Here is a 13,248-nt window from a genome sequence, read left to right on the forward strand (position 1 = left end):
TTTGACCTGTTCAGAAGACTGCTGGACAAAATCCCTTGGGAGGCTGCCCTGAAGGATACAGGAGCCCAGGAAGGCTGGACATACTTCAAGAGAGAAGTCTTAAAGGCACAGGAGGAGGCTTCCCCATGTGCCAAAAAACAAGTAGGCAGGGAAGGAGACCGGCCTGGCTAAATAGGGACCTTTGGCTGGACCTCAAGAACAAAAGGAGAGTCTATGACCTCTGGAAGAGGGGACAGGTCTCTCATGAAGACTGTAAGGATATAGCGAAGCTGTGCAGGGAGAAAATTAGGAGAGCTCTAGCGCAGCTAGAGCTCAACCTAGCTACAGCTGTTAAGGATAACAAAAAATGTTTCTATAAATGCATTAACAACAAAAGGAGGATTAGGGAAAATCTCCCTCCCTTACTGGATGCAGAGGGAAACATAGTCACAAAGGATGAGGAAAAGGCTGAGGTGCTCAATGCCTGCTTTGCCTCAGACTTTAGCAGTGGAACGAGCTGTTCCCTGGGCACCCAGCCTCGTGAGCTAGGAGACAGGGAGGGGAAGCTGAACAAGGTCATCACAATGAAAGAGGAAGTGATCAGTGACCTGCTATGCCACTTGGATGCGCACAAGTCTATGGGACCGGATGGTTACATCCAAGAGTGCTGAAAGAGTTGGCAGACGTGCTTGCCAAGCAACTTTCCCTTATCTACCTGAAGTCATGGCTAACTGGGGAGGTCCCAATGGACTGGAGGGTAGCAAATGTAGCACCCATCTAGAAAAAAGGCAGAAAGGAGGATCCAGGAAACTATAGGCCTGTCAGTCTGACCTCGGTAGCAGGGAAGGTCATGGAGCAGATCATCTTGAGTGCCATTACAAGTCATATAATGGACAAGGAGGGGATCAGGCCTAGTCAGCATGGGTTTAGGAAAGGCAGGTCCTGCCTGACGAACCTGATCTCCTTCTATGACAAGATCACCTGATCATTGGATGAGGGAAAGGCTGTGGATATTGTCTTCCTAGACTTTCGAAAAGCATTTGACACTGTCCCCCATAGAATTCTCATGGGAAAACTGGCGGCTCATGGCCTGGATGAGCATACGATCTGCTGGATCGAGCACTGGCTGGATGGGCGGTCCCAAAGAGTGGTGGCCAGTGGAGTTAAATCCAGCTGGCGGCTGGTCACATGTGGTGTCCCTCAGGGCTCAGTGTTGGGATCATTTCTGTTTAACATCTTTATTGATGACCTTGATAAGGACATAGAGTGTATCATCAGCAAGTTTGCAGATGACACGAAGCTAAGCGGGAGTGTTGGTCTGCATGAGGATAGGGAGGCTCTACAGAGAGACTTGGATAGATTGGATTGATGGGCCAACGCTAACGGTATGAGCTTCAACAAGGCCAAGTGCTGGGTCCTGCACTTGGGCCACAACAACCCCATGCATCGCTACAGGCTTGGGGAAGTGTGGCTGGAGAGCTGCCTGGCAGAAAAGGACCTGGGGGTTCTAATTGACAAGCGGCTGAATACGAGCCAGCAGTGTGCCCAGGTGGCCAAGAAAGCCAGTGCCACCCTGGCTTGTATTAGAAATAGTGCAACCAGCAGAAGGAGGGAGGTGATTGTCCCCCTGTACTCAGCACTGGTGAGGCCACACCTTGAGTGTTGTGTCCACCTCAATACAAGAGAGATATCGAGGTGCTGGAGCAAGGGCAGAGGAGGGCAACGAAGCTGGTGAAGGGCCTGGAGAAGAAATCTTATGAGGAGCGATTGAAGGAGCTGGGACTGTTTAGTTTGAGGAAAAGGAGGCTGAGGGGAGACCTCATCACTCTCTACAACTACTTGAAAGGACACTGTAGAGAGGTTGGTGCTGGTCTCTTCTCACAGGTAATTAGTGATAGAACAAGAGGGAATGGGTTCAAGCTGCAGCAGGGTAGGTTTAGGCTGGACATTAGGAAAAAATTCTTCCCAGAAAGAGTGGTCAGACACTGGAATAGGCTGCCCAGGGAGGTGGTGGGAGTCACCATCCCTGAATGTGTTTAAGACTTGTTTAGATGTGGTGTTAGGGGATATGGTGTGAGGGAGAACTTTGTAGAGTGGAGTTGATGGTTGGACTTGATGATCCCAAGGGTCTTTTCCAACCTAAATGATTCTATGATTCCGAGATTTAACTTAGTGAATTAAGTTGTTGCTGTTACTGTAAGCATTTGTATGTATCTAAGAACTAGTTGTGCCAGTGGGAGCCGTAAAAGGGAAGAGAAACACTGAAAATGTCTGAAATGCCAGAATATTTGAGTAGATGTTTTGACAAAGCAGCTACTTAAAAATTACACAACATAGGAAAAAGACTTTGCACCTCAAATGAAGTCCTAACTCAAAATAGCTGGTTTTGTTATTGCTAATAAGGTCACATCCCTTCACATCACACTGCACCTCTTTATTTCTTCTGTTGAATAGGACTTTCTAACAAACGATAAATCAAATAGCAGCAAAAAATGTAATATGTTGGTGTGAAATCTGCAGTAATCTGCTCAGATTGGAACATATGTATTTTGCATAAACATTATTATAAACATCTCGACAAAAATAATGGTATAGAAGGTCAAAGTGACAACTCAGGCTATTATCTGCCAGCTAACATACTTTGGAATTCTAGTAATAAAGATGTTTTCTGTAGTTGACATTGAAGCTCACAGACTGATGCCACCAAAACTAGAAGGCCCAGACATCACTGGGAAAGCAATTATCCATATAATTTACAGAACATGAGTATATAAATTGTTCGTATATGGCTAATGATAGCCTAAAGACATTTAAAAACATATCATGTCTTTGTGATCTGAGTAGGTTTTGGATGGAGTGTAGGAAGATAAAGGAGAACCATTAGGTTCTTGACACCAAACCGAAGAAAATCCAGTCTCCCCAGCAGAAAAATTAAGCAGGACTAGTTAAAAAGTTTTGCAGATCAAAACCCATGCACCTTTGGAAAATAAATATCAAAATCAGTGAGAAAAAACAATTTCAGACAGACTGAAAATCCACAGGAATTTGGAAATTTGAAAAGTAAGGACACCAAGAACTGACCTGTCCATTAGACTGTGAAGGTATCAGTGTCTTAGAAAGGCAGTAATGGTCCACAGGGAAGAAGCAAAGGCTCCAAATGCCTAGTTTTGCAGAAATCACAGAGACGCCTCCATTAGGACGCTTTCCTACCCATGTCTCCCTTACAGTCAATGGACATTAACACAGGAAGAGATTGCAGCCTGAATTGTCTTCTAGAGGCATCTCTTTCTCTACTGCCAGCAGTGGGATTTCAGCAGTCTGGGATCTTAGATTTGGGAACTCATTAACACAATGAATGACAGCTTACTGCTTTTCACTAGGGATGGCAGCTATGGGCCGAGACCCCTCGTAGCAAAGACAAAGCAATGTCATAATAAGGTCTCCTTATTATAAGTTTATGAATTAGAGGATACTTGAAAAAGATAAAATATTCTTGGTTTGGGTGAAATATAAATAAAAATTATTCTCTCATTAAAATCGTTAATCATGCAGAAATGATGGACTATATTAAATACACTTCTATTCAAATAAAAAGGGATGTAATCCTTAAAATGGAATTTTTATTTTAGTAGCCTGGCATAGTCTGAATTGTTATTGAGCTCATAGACACTGTCTTCAAATGTAAATGTAAAATGATACATTTGAATGTAGAAAATAAAAATAAATATTACATGACAGAACGACACCAAAAGATCCATGTAAAGAGAAAACATGTTCAGGCACAAATTGCATCATTTTGGTATTTTGAAGAGTTTCCATTGTCACAATAGATCTTGCAGCCTCACACTGAGAAGACTGTTAACATTTTTAAATGTTAGTCTTCCACAGCATTAGCGCTTAGCCCAGCGTTGCTTAGTATTTTCATTGAAGATGAAAGGGCATAATAAGAAGTGCATAAGATATGGTACTAGAAGTAGAAGCCAGACGATTTTTAACTTAGAATAAAGCACAATCAATTGTTAAAACAAATAGTTGATGGCTTCCTAGGAGCAATGCTTAAATCAAAGAGGTCAGTACAGAAGCAACAGATAGCATAGCTGTTGGTCTGGTCTTAAAATGCAGGAATTCATAAATATAGATCTATTCTACTGGAAGACCATGTATAAATGCACTCTGATTAAGAATATGTCTCAACTCTTCTAATAAAATTCAGTGGGATTTAAACATGTTTAATTATAATTTGTATAAGGCTGTTTATCTGAATTGAATAAAAAAGAACAATATCTGATAGAGGAGATACATTGGTTGTTAACTGAGAAACAGTTGAGAAAAACCGTCTTCCTATATCAGTTTACACTTACGAGGCTGATTTGCATCTTGTCTGAATCACTTTCTCCTGGATCATTGTTTGACATAAAACAAAAGGCTAAAGAATTTTTTCATTTAAAATTACCAAAAAAATAAAAGTCGTCTTTTTTTGCAATAGAGAGCCTGAAAAAAGCACTAGAAGTTTCTTGTTTGGGAAATCTGAAGCTTGGATGCTCTTTGCTCAACTGAAATGCTGCAGTAAATTCCTCACCCTCTCTGACAAGACAAAAAAAGGCAAAAAGTGAAGGAAATCAGAAGAAAAACTTGTGTACCTCAGTGGAACGCCTTCTTTTTCCCACCATAAACTGTTGTATAATTCTTTAACTGAAATCTAAAGGTAATCTGGTATTGTTATTATAAAAAGGAATAATTCTCTGCTTTATGAGAAATAAATACAAGCTTTACTCAAGAAATCTAAGAAGTAGGTTTTTGTAACTAAGAAGCTTTTCTGTTCTTCATATGGAAAAGTATTTTGACTTGAACAAAACAGGAAGGATAACAAAAACAGATGTGTTTTTTAACCAACCTGAAAGAGCTGAATGTATGGGTCACTTATTAAACGTACATAAGGTGCAATGAACAATACTCTGTATTCTAAATTTTAATTTAGGATAATTTCAATTATAAAATAATCAGAAGTATTTTAAATGTGGAGAATGGTTTAATTTTTATTTTAAATAAACAATAATAAGTTCAAAGAAACAAAAAACCCAGAATGTATTTAACTTAAAGTAAATGCTGTTCCTGAGTGTATGCTGTGTATGCCTCCCACCTCAGAGTAGTGGTGAGTCCCAAGTGCCGCAGAATGAAAGAAATTTTTTTTAATTGTTTAAACCTGGATTCCCACAGAAAATGTCACACCCGTTCATCCAAGAAGGAAAGCAGTTCAATACATGGTTTTTACTTCATTAACCTCTGCATAGACTTCAAAACAGTTTGGAAGAAGCTGATACAGACAGGCAATTTTTTAAAGAACGTTAGTTATTTACTCTTTCTTTTGCTTGGCAGTTGTCTAACTGCACTGCATCCAGTAGTACTCTCTGGTAGCAACATTCTTGAATTAAAATACAAGCTAGGCTGTTGAATGGCTGAATACTCTAAAGACTTTCCAAAGATAACATCTGCTCTAGAAGGCTCAGTGATAACATAACATTTAGAGAATCAACACATAATTTCTCAGAACAGCTTTGCAATTTTTCCAAATCAATATAATTAATGTATTTCTGAAACTGTCTGCCAAGCTTCACAAACCATGGCAAAGTGAACTTACCCTGAACTGGTAGAATATGATTTATTTGCTTATGGTAAAGCATTTGAAGAGTGATAATTGATTTTCTCTCAATGCTTCTAGCATATGTCAGGGTTATTTGAAGAGACTCTGGAAGACTTTGCATTATAATTACAATCCAACAACCATATCTAGAGTTTTATAAGCTATTATCATCTATTTGGGAATGGTAAACCTGGTAAGTGTTGTCTAAAAAATCTGAATAACCTAAAAAAAAATCCTGGTAAAAATTAGAGTAAGACCTGAAATGACATCTGGGGGAAATTGTGCAATATTTCATTGAAATCTAAAGTATTTATTTCTCCTAGTCTCATACAGATAACTGGCATTTTGAACATTCTCAAGTCCTCCAAGAAAGAACTTTCTTAGCCAGTGATTTATTATTTAAAGAGTTGTTTACTGGACAAGACAATACAGTAGTCAGTTAAAAAGCTAAATTGTGCAATATCTTTGAATAGTAACTCGCTATCTACTTTTTTTTCATTCTTAATGATACCTGAATTTGTTCTCATGGTAAAATCACACTAGTTAGAATCCTTCCTCAGTCTTTACTGTATCTGTACCAGGTTGAAGGGACACCCTCCATCAGTTTACCCTTCACCTACTGCCTTAAATTCTGAGCTATATCACCAAAGGACTCTCCCTCACTGGGGACAATTATATCTTATCAAAAGAGTTAAATGGACACTAGTGGAAGAGTGTGACCTCTCTCAGAAATAAAATCCACTGGTTCTTTATTCATGCATAACTTTTGACAGAATATTGAACAGTCTACTCAGCAGGAGTAAAGTCAAGAGAATCAGCAGTAGAAAAGATGAAGAACTCAGATCCGGCTATCTTTCATCAGCAAATCTACAAGATACTGGTATTGAAAGCTAGGCTTTTACTAGGTAAATTATAAGATTCTAATAATCATCAACTGATAGTACCATTGCCCTCTCTGATAAGAACAAGTTTTTTTACAGTTAGTAATTTGTTTGACAGCAATTTCTAGATAATCAGAGTTCCACATAGAAGTTCCCAAAATTCCTGAATATACTTTTTCAGCCAGGGCACATCATTCAAGTTTTGTCAAAGAAAGTGATAACAACATTGTCAAGGAGATCCCAATAAAGAGAGGTCACTGTCCTCTGAAGTATTTTGTTGTTGATGCTACTGCAAATCGTTCTGCAAATCTCTGTGACCCAGAAGATTCTCTTGGAAAGGGACCTTCTAACTATGTTACAGATACAGTGAAGTCTGATATCACGATGGCTAAGGAGAGGCCATGCAGAAAATCCGTACATGAGACAGAAGCCAACATACAAGCTACCAAGCAACATGGGATTCTCAGTGTCCTGCCCTTCATGCAGCTAAGTAAACCCTTTTTCTGTAGATAGTTTAATTCTGAAGAAACACAAATCACCCATCTGTCCTAACTTTTGAAGGAGATGGCAGTGAACAAGAATATTTATCGACAAAAGAAAACAGGAAAGCAGTTATGTACACCATGCAATGCTCAAGTCTATGCGATGTTTAGAATGTGTCTATTTAATATAAAATATGGAACAATCACTCACTTAACAAGAGTTGTGCTCCAGATTTGAGTTTGTAACATCTTAACGGAAACTGAACAACAATCAAATATCTTCTTAAAATAAAACGAACAGACACTAAAAAAAGCGCACATTAATACATCTGTATACGGACCTTCACAGCAATCTTGCCACATCCTGAGGTCCAGTTTAGGAATGTCATCACAGCTACTATATCCATGTGGGAATTCAGCCACCTTAAAGACATCATGCTGTACCCTGGTTATGTTGTCACCATTGTCACACAAAACTCTGGCAAGAGATGTCTGCTTGATCTGAGTGAGCTGAGCAGGCGTGAACACACCTGGGTTCTCATACCATAACCTGTAATCTCACAGAAAAGACAAGTTTGTTAGTAAAAAACCCAAAACATGCAGTTTTCCAGAGATATTGCAATACTGTATTCAGAATTTAATTAATTATTCTGTAAATCCTGTTCTCAACTTTACATTGTATCTGAGGGATGTAAGCGCTTGGTGTCACTTCAGGCCTACTTGGTGTCATGCTGACACTCTGGAAGAGCCCAAGTCTCCAGCAAATCCTTTGACTTCTCTTCCAGTCTCATTTCGATGTCTTGGGCATCTTTGGACATCTAAAATGGCACTAGATTACCAAGTTTAAGGTTCTTTTAAAGGTAGAGGCTTAAATTATCACAGATTTCTTTCTCCAGACAACTTTCCTATAGGTATGAAAAAAATTTTGATAGAATTGCTGAGATTACAAGAATGGTTAATCTATACCTAGGCTTATTATCAAAATAATCTGTTTAATTATTGTTTAATTTACTAAGGAAGTTTTTTTTCTGTAAAAATATTTTAATGGCTACATTAATTCAGGGACTTATTAACATATGCTCAGTTAATTCATTATAATGAAGGAAGAAACACTGTGGTTTTGAATAATTTATTTTTCATACATAAAGGGCTAAAAGCCGGTTACCGACAGAAAATATAAATAATACATTACTATGAAAAGCAAGCCAGCCATAGTAAAGGAAAATATTTTAAGTTACTGTCCAGGATTTGAAAACATTTTACACTATTCTAACATCTAAGATTTGCTCACTGTGGTATCATTTACGTCTCACAAAACTGTAAAGTTATAATTCTATAGCGATACTTTTTTCCACCTGTTTACACCAAAAACAAGTAGGAGGATCTTCAAACTTTATGAAAATCAATAACAATTTTATACTAAACTTAGAAGAATGGTCAACAAATTTCATTTTACATACTTATTGTATCATTTTCATAAGGCACTGAACAGTGGCCATTGAGTTTCCAAGAACTAGGATCAGAAAAACAGATTCTGAAATTTCCCTTGTGACATGAAGTCAGACTCCCTTCAAACATCACCCCTTTTCCCTGCACAGGCACATTTGTTTTGCGTGGTGCTGGCAGCTTTGATCCTCTGCCCTTTGTAAAGGCTTTTCAAAGAAGTGAAAGTTGCTTTCATTATGTCTAATAATATTTTACTATTTGCTGGCATGTTGCTTCAAAACATTTGTATTCTTTGGACAGCAGAATCCCATTTCCTATGTTCTCCTATAGTTTCTAAATGTTTTTTCAGAAAAGGAAAAAAAAAAAGAAGAAATGTTTTTGCTGGAAAAATGTAAATGGACAAAAAAAGCAGTATTATTATCCTGTTGTGACACAAATAGGTACTTGTCACCAGCAATCTGGAGCTCATGCTGCATATATTTCTCCTTTTACTCCCTCTGCCTCCAAGCGTAAGAGTTTTACATTTCACAGCTTAATTTTTAAACAGATTTTTATGTAAGAAAGTAGTTTTTTAAAAAAGCATACAAAAAGGCTTGTGTTACTGACTACAGAAATAAAAAAGCCTTTATAGTATCTTAAGTAGCAATGTTATAACTTACATAAAGCAAATAACATTAGATAAAGTCAATCAAATCTGATTTCCAGAATTCTTCCTCTGTTTCCCTTTCACTAGGATGGGACTAATCAGCATAAGTATTTCTACCCCCATGATAGCCAAAAAACAGAATTCTGGGTCACAAATTATGTTAAAATGAGGGAAATGTTGATTTTCAGATTCCGAATGAGTGTGATGAAAGTACTCAAAGGAGATCTGTCTGCTGTAACAACAGCAATCGTAGAATCATAGAATGGTTTGGGTTAGAAGGGACCTTAAAGATCACCTAGTTCCACCCCGCCTCTCATGGGCAGGGACACCTCCCACTACACCGGGTTACTCAAAGCCCCTCCAACCTGGCCTTGAACACTTCCAGGGATGGGGCATCTACAGCTTCCCTGGGCAACCTGTTCCACTGTCTCACTACCCTGACAACGAATAATTTTTTCCTAATATCTAACTAAATCTACCCTCTTTCAGTTTAAAACCATCACCGCTCATCCTACCACTACACTCCCTGATAAAGAGAAGTATAGCTTTCCTGTAGGCTCCCGTCTTTCCTGTAGGACCCCTTTAGGTACTGGAAAGCTGCTATAACGTCTCTCCGGGCAGAACAACCCCAACTCTCTCAGCCTGTCTTCACTGTGGTCCTCCTCTGGACTCACTCCAACAGGTCCATGTCCTTCTTATGTTTGGGGCTCCAGAGCTGAACACAGTACTCCAGATGGGGTCTTGCAAGAGCAGAATAGAGGGTCAGAATCACCTCCCTTGACCTGCTGGCCATGCTTATTTTGATGCAGCCGGGAAAGGATACGGTTGGCTTTCTGGGCTGCAAACACACATTGCTGGCCCATGTTGAGCTTCTCATTAACCAGCACCCCCAAGTCCTTCTCCTCAGTGCTGCTCTCAATCCATTCTCTGCCCAGGCTGTATTTGTCCTTGGGATATCCCGACCCACTTGCAGGACCCTGCAATTCACCTGGCTGATCTTCATGAGGTTCAAATGGGCTCAAGAGGTCCAGGTTGATCTAGATGGCATCCCTTCCCTCCAGGGGGTCGGCCGCGCCACGCAGCTTGGTATCATCAGCAAACTTGCTGAGGGTGCACTCAGTCCCACTGTCCATGTCACCAGCAAAGATGTTAAACAGCACCAGTCCCAGTATGGACCCCAAGGAACACCACTCGTCATTGGTTGCCACTTGGGACATTGAGCCATTGATCACAATACTTTGAGTGCAGCCATCTAGCCAATTCCTTATCTACCAAGTGGTCCATCCATCAAATCCAGGTCTCTCCAACTTAGAGACAAGGATATCATGCAAGACAGTGTCAACTGCTTTGCACAAGTCCAGGCAGATGATGTCAGTTGCTCTTCCCTTATCCATCAACATTGTAACCCTATTGTAGAAGGCCACCAAATTTGTGCAGGCACGATTTGCCCTTAGTGAAGCCATGTTGGCTGTCACTGATCACCTCCTTATTTTCCATGTGCCTTAGCAGAGTTTCCAGGAGGATATGCTACATGATCTTGATGGACACAAAGGTGAGACTGACTGGCCTGTAGTTCCCCATGTCTTCCTTTTTTTCCCTTTTTGAAAATGGGGTTATGTTTCCCCTTTTCCAGTTTGTAGGAACTTTACCAGGCTGCCACAACTTCTCAAATATGATGGATGGTGGCTTAGCAACTTCATTCACCAGTCCCTCAGCACCCACAGATGCAATTCATCAGGTCCCATGGATTTGTGCACCTTCAGGTTCTTTAGATGGTCTCAAACATGATCTTCTCCTACAGTGGGAAGTTCTTCATTCTCCCATTCCCTGCCTTTGCCTTCTCTGACTTGGGCTGTGTGGCTAAGAGCACTTGCCGGTGAAGACTGAGGCACAAAAATCATTGAGTACTTCAGCCTTCTCCATATCCCAGGTAACGTGGTGTCCTGTTTCCTTCTGGAGAGCGCCCATGTTTTCACTAGTCTTCCATTTTTCACTGATGTACCTACAGAAGCCTTTCTTATTGCCCTTGATGACCCTGGCCAAATTTAATTCTGTCAGGGCTTTAGCTTTCCTAACGTGATCCCTGGGTGCTCGGACAATTTCTCTGTATTCCTAGAATCATAGAATCTGCATGGTTGGAAAGGACCTTTGAGATCATTGAGTCCAACCATACACACACAAAAAATCCCCTACAATCTCTGCCACTAGAGCACGCCCTGAAGTGCCAAATCTACACGTTGCTTAAATACCTCTAGGGATGGTGACTCAACCACCTCCCTGGGCAGGCTGTTCCAGTGCCTGACCACTCTTTCAGTAAAGTAATTCTTCCAAATATCTAATCTAAACCTCCCCTGACGCAACTTCAGACCATTTCCTCTGGTCCTGTCATTATTTACTTGGGAGAAGAGGCCAACACCCACCTCTCTACAACCTCCTTTCAGGTAGTTGTAGAGGGCAATGAGGTCTCCCCTCAGCCTCCTCTTCTCCAAGCTAAACATGCCCAGCTCCCTCAGCCTCTCCTCATATGACCTGGTCTCCAGACCCCTCACCAGCCTGGTAGCTCTCCTCTGGACACGCTCCAGGAATTCAATGTCCCTCTTGTACAGAGGGGCCCAGAACTGAACACAGCACTCGAGGTGAGGCCTCACCAGTGCCGAGTACAGAGGCACAATCACTTGCCTACTCCTGCTGGCCACGCTATTCCTGATACAAGCCAGAATGCTGTTGGCCTTCTTGGCCACCTGGGCACAAGGCTACATGTCCTTGCTTCCACCCTCTTTAGGCCTCTGTTTTGTGTTTGAGTTTGTTCAAGAACTTTTTGTTCATCCATGAAGGCCTCCTAGCATTTTTGCCTGACTACTTCTGTGTTGGGATGCATTGTTCCTGAGCTTGGAGGCAGTGATCCTTGAATATTAACCAGCTTTCTTGGGCCCCTTCAGGGCTTTATCTATTACATGGTACTCTCCAAGCAGATCCCTGAAGAGGCCAAAGACTGCACTGCTAAAGTCCAGGATAGTAAGCTTGCTGTGTGACCTCCTCACGGCCCTAGGGATCTCAAACTCCACCATCTCGTGGTCATTGCAGCTAAGGCTACCCTTGAGCTTCACATTCCCCACTAGCCCCTCCTTGTTGGTGAGAACAAGGTCCAGCATTGCATCTCTCCTCATTGGCTCTGCTATCACTTGGAGAAGGAGGTTACCATCAATGCATTCCAGGAACCTCCTGGATTGCTTATGTCCTGCTGTGTTGTCCCTCCCAACAGATATAGGGGTGGCTGAGGTCCCCCATGAGGGCCAGGGCTTGGGAACGTGAGGCTGCTCCTATCTGTCTATAGAGGGCCTTGGTCTTCCTGGTCTGGTGGTCTGTTGCAGACCCCCACTGTAATGTCACCTGTCCCTGCCTTCCCTTTAATCCTGACCCATAAGCTCTCGGTCAGCTCCTCATCCATCCCCAGACAGAGCTCCATGCACTCCAGCTGGTCATTGACATAAAGGGTGACACCCCCTCCTCATCTCCCTTGCCTGTCCTTCCTAAAATGCCTGTATCCTTCCATTCCAACAGTCCAGTCATAAAGGCCATCCTACTACGTCTCTATGATGCCAATAAGATCATAGCCCTGCAGGTGTGCGCGCGTGTCTAACTCCTCTTGTTTGTTTCGCATGCTATGTGCGTTTGCATAGAGGCATTTAAGTTGGACCCCCCGATGAAGCTGACTTACTGGCTGGAGTGGCTGGAATTCCTTTGTGCTGCACTCCAGGTGCTCTCCTGCTGACCTGACCTGTGATCCTTTTCCAGGCCCTGGGCATCTATTGCTGGTGCTGGCATCAAATTGGTAGGCATGGGATGGCTGGAGTTTCCCTTTCCCCGGCAACTTTTGATTAAAGCCCTCTTCACCAGCTTGGCAAGCCTCTGACTGAAGATGCTCTTCCCCTTCTCTGATAGATGGAGCCCATCAGCCCCCAGTAGATCTGGTTTCTCAAAATGAGTCCCATGGTCTAAGTTGTTGAGTCCCATGGTCTAAGTTGCTGAGCCCCTGGCTGTGGCACCAGTCCTGTAACCATTTGTTAACTCAACAGATTCGACTGCTCCGTTCAACCCCTTCCCTTCGACTGGCAGGATTGCTAAAAAAAACTACCTGTGCTCCAGAGTCCCTTACCACCAATCCCAGGGCTC

The 13,248-nt window shown here is 41.7% G+C and overlaps 1 protein-coding gene across 2 annotated transcripts in view; it reads right to left on the reverse strand.

Moving 5' to 3' along the window:
• The window catches only part of PXDN (peroxidasin), a 92,638-nt gene that overhangs the window by 9,355 nt on the left and 70,035 nt on the right, over nt 1–13,248 (reverse strand). For both annotated transcript variants that reach the window (XM_074581727.1, XM_074581726.1), the window contains one exon: nt 7,325–7,533. In XM_074581727.1, coding sequence (XP_074437828.1) covers nt 7,325–7,533 — 209 coding nt within the window. The remainder of the gene's footprint in view (nt 1–7,324; nt 7,534–13,248) is intronic.

This window comes from Larus michahellis, chromosome 3 (assembly GCF_964199755.1).
Source record: "Larus michahellis chromosome 3, bLarMic1.1, whole genome shotgun sequence".
In the NCBI taxonomy this organism is placed as follows: domain Eukaryota; kingdom Metazoa; phylum Chordata; class Aves; order Charadriiformes; family Laridae; genus Larus; species Larus michahellis.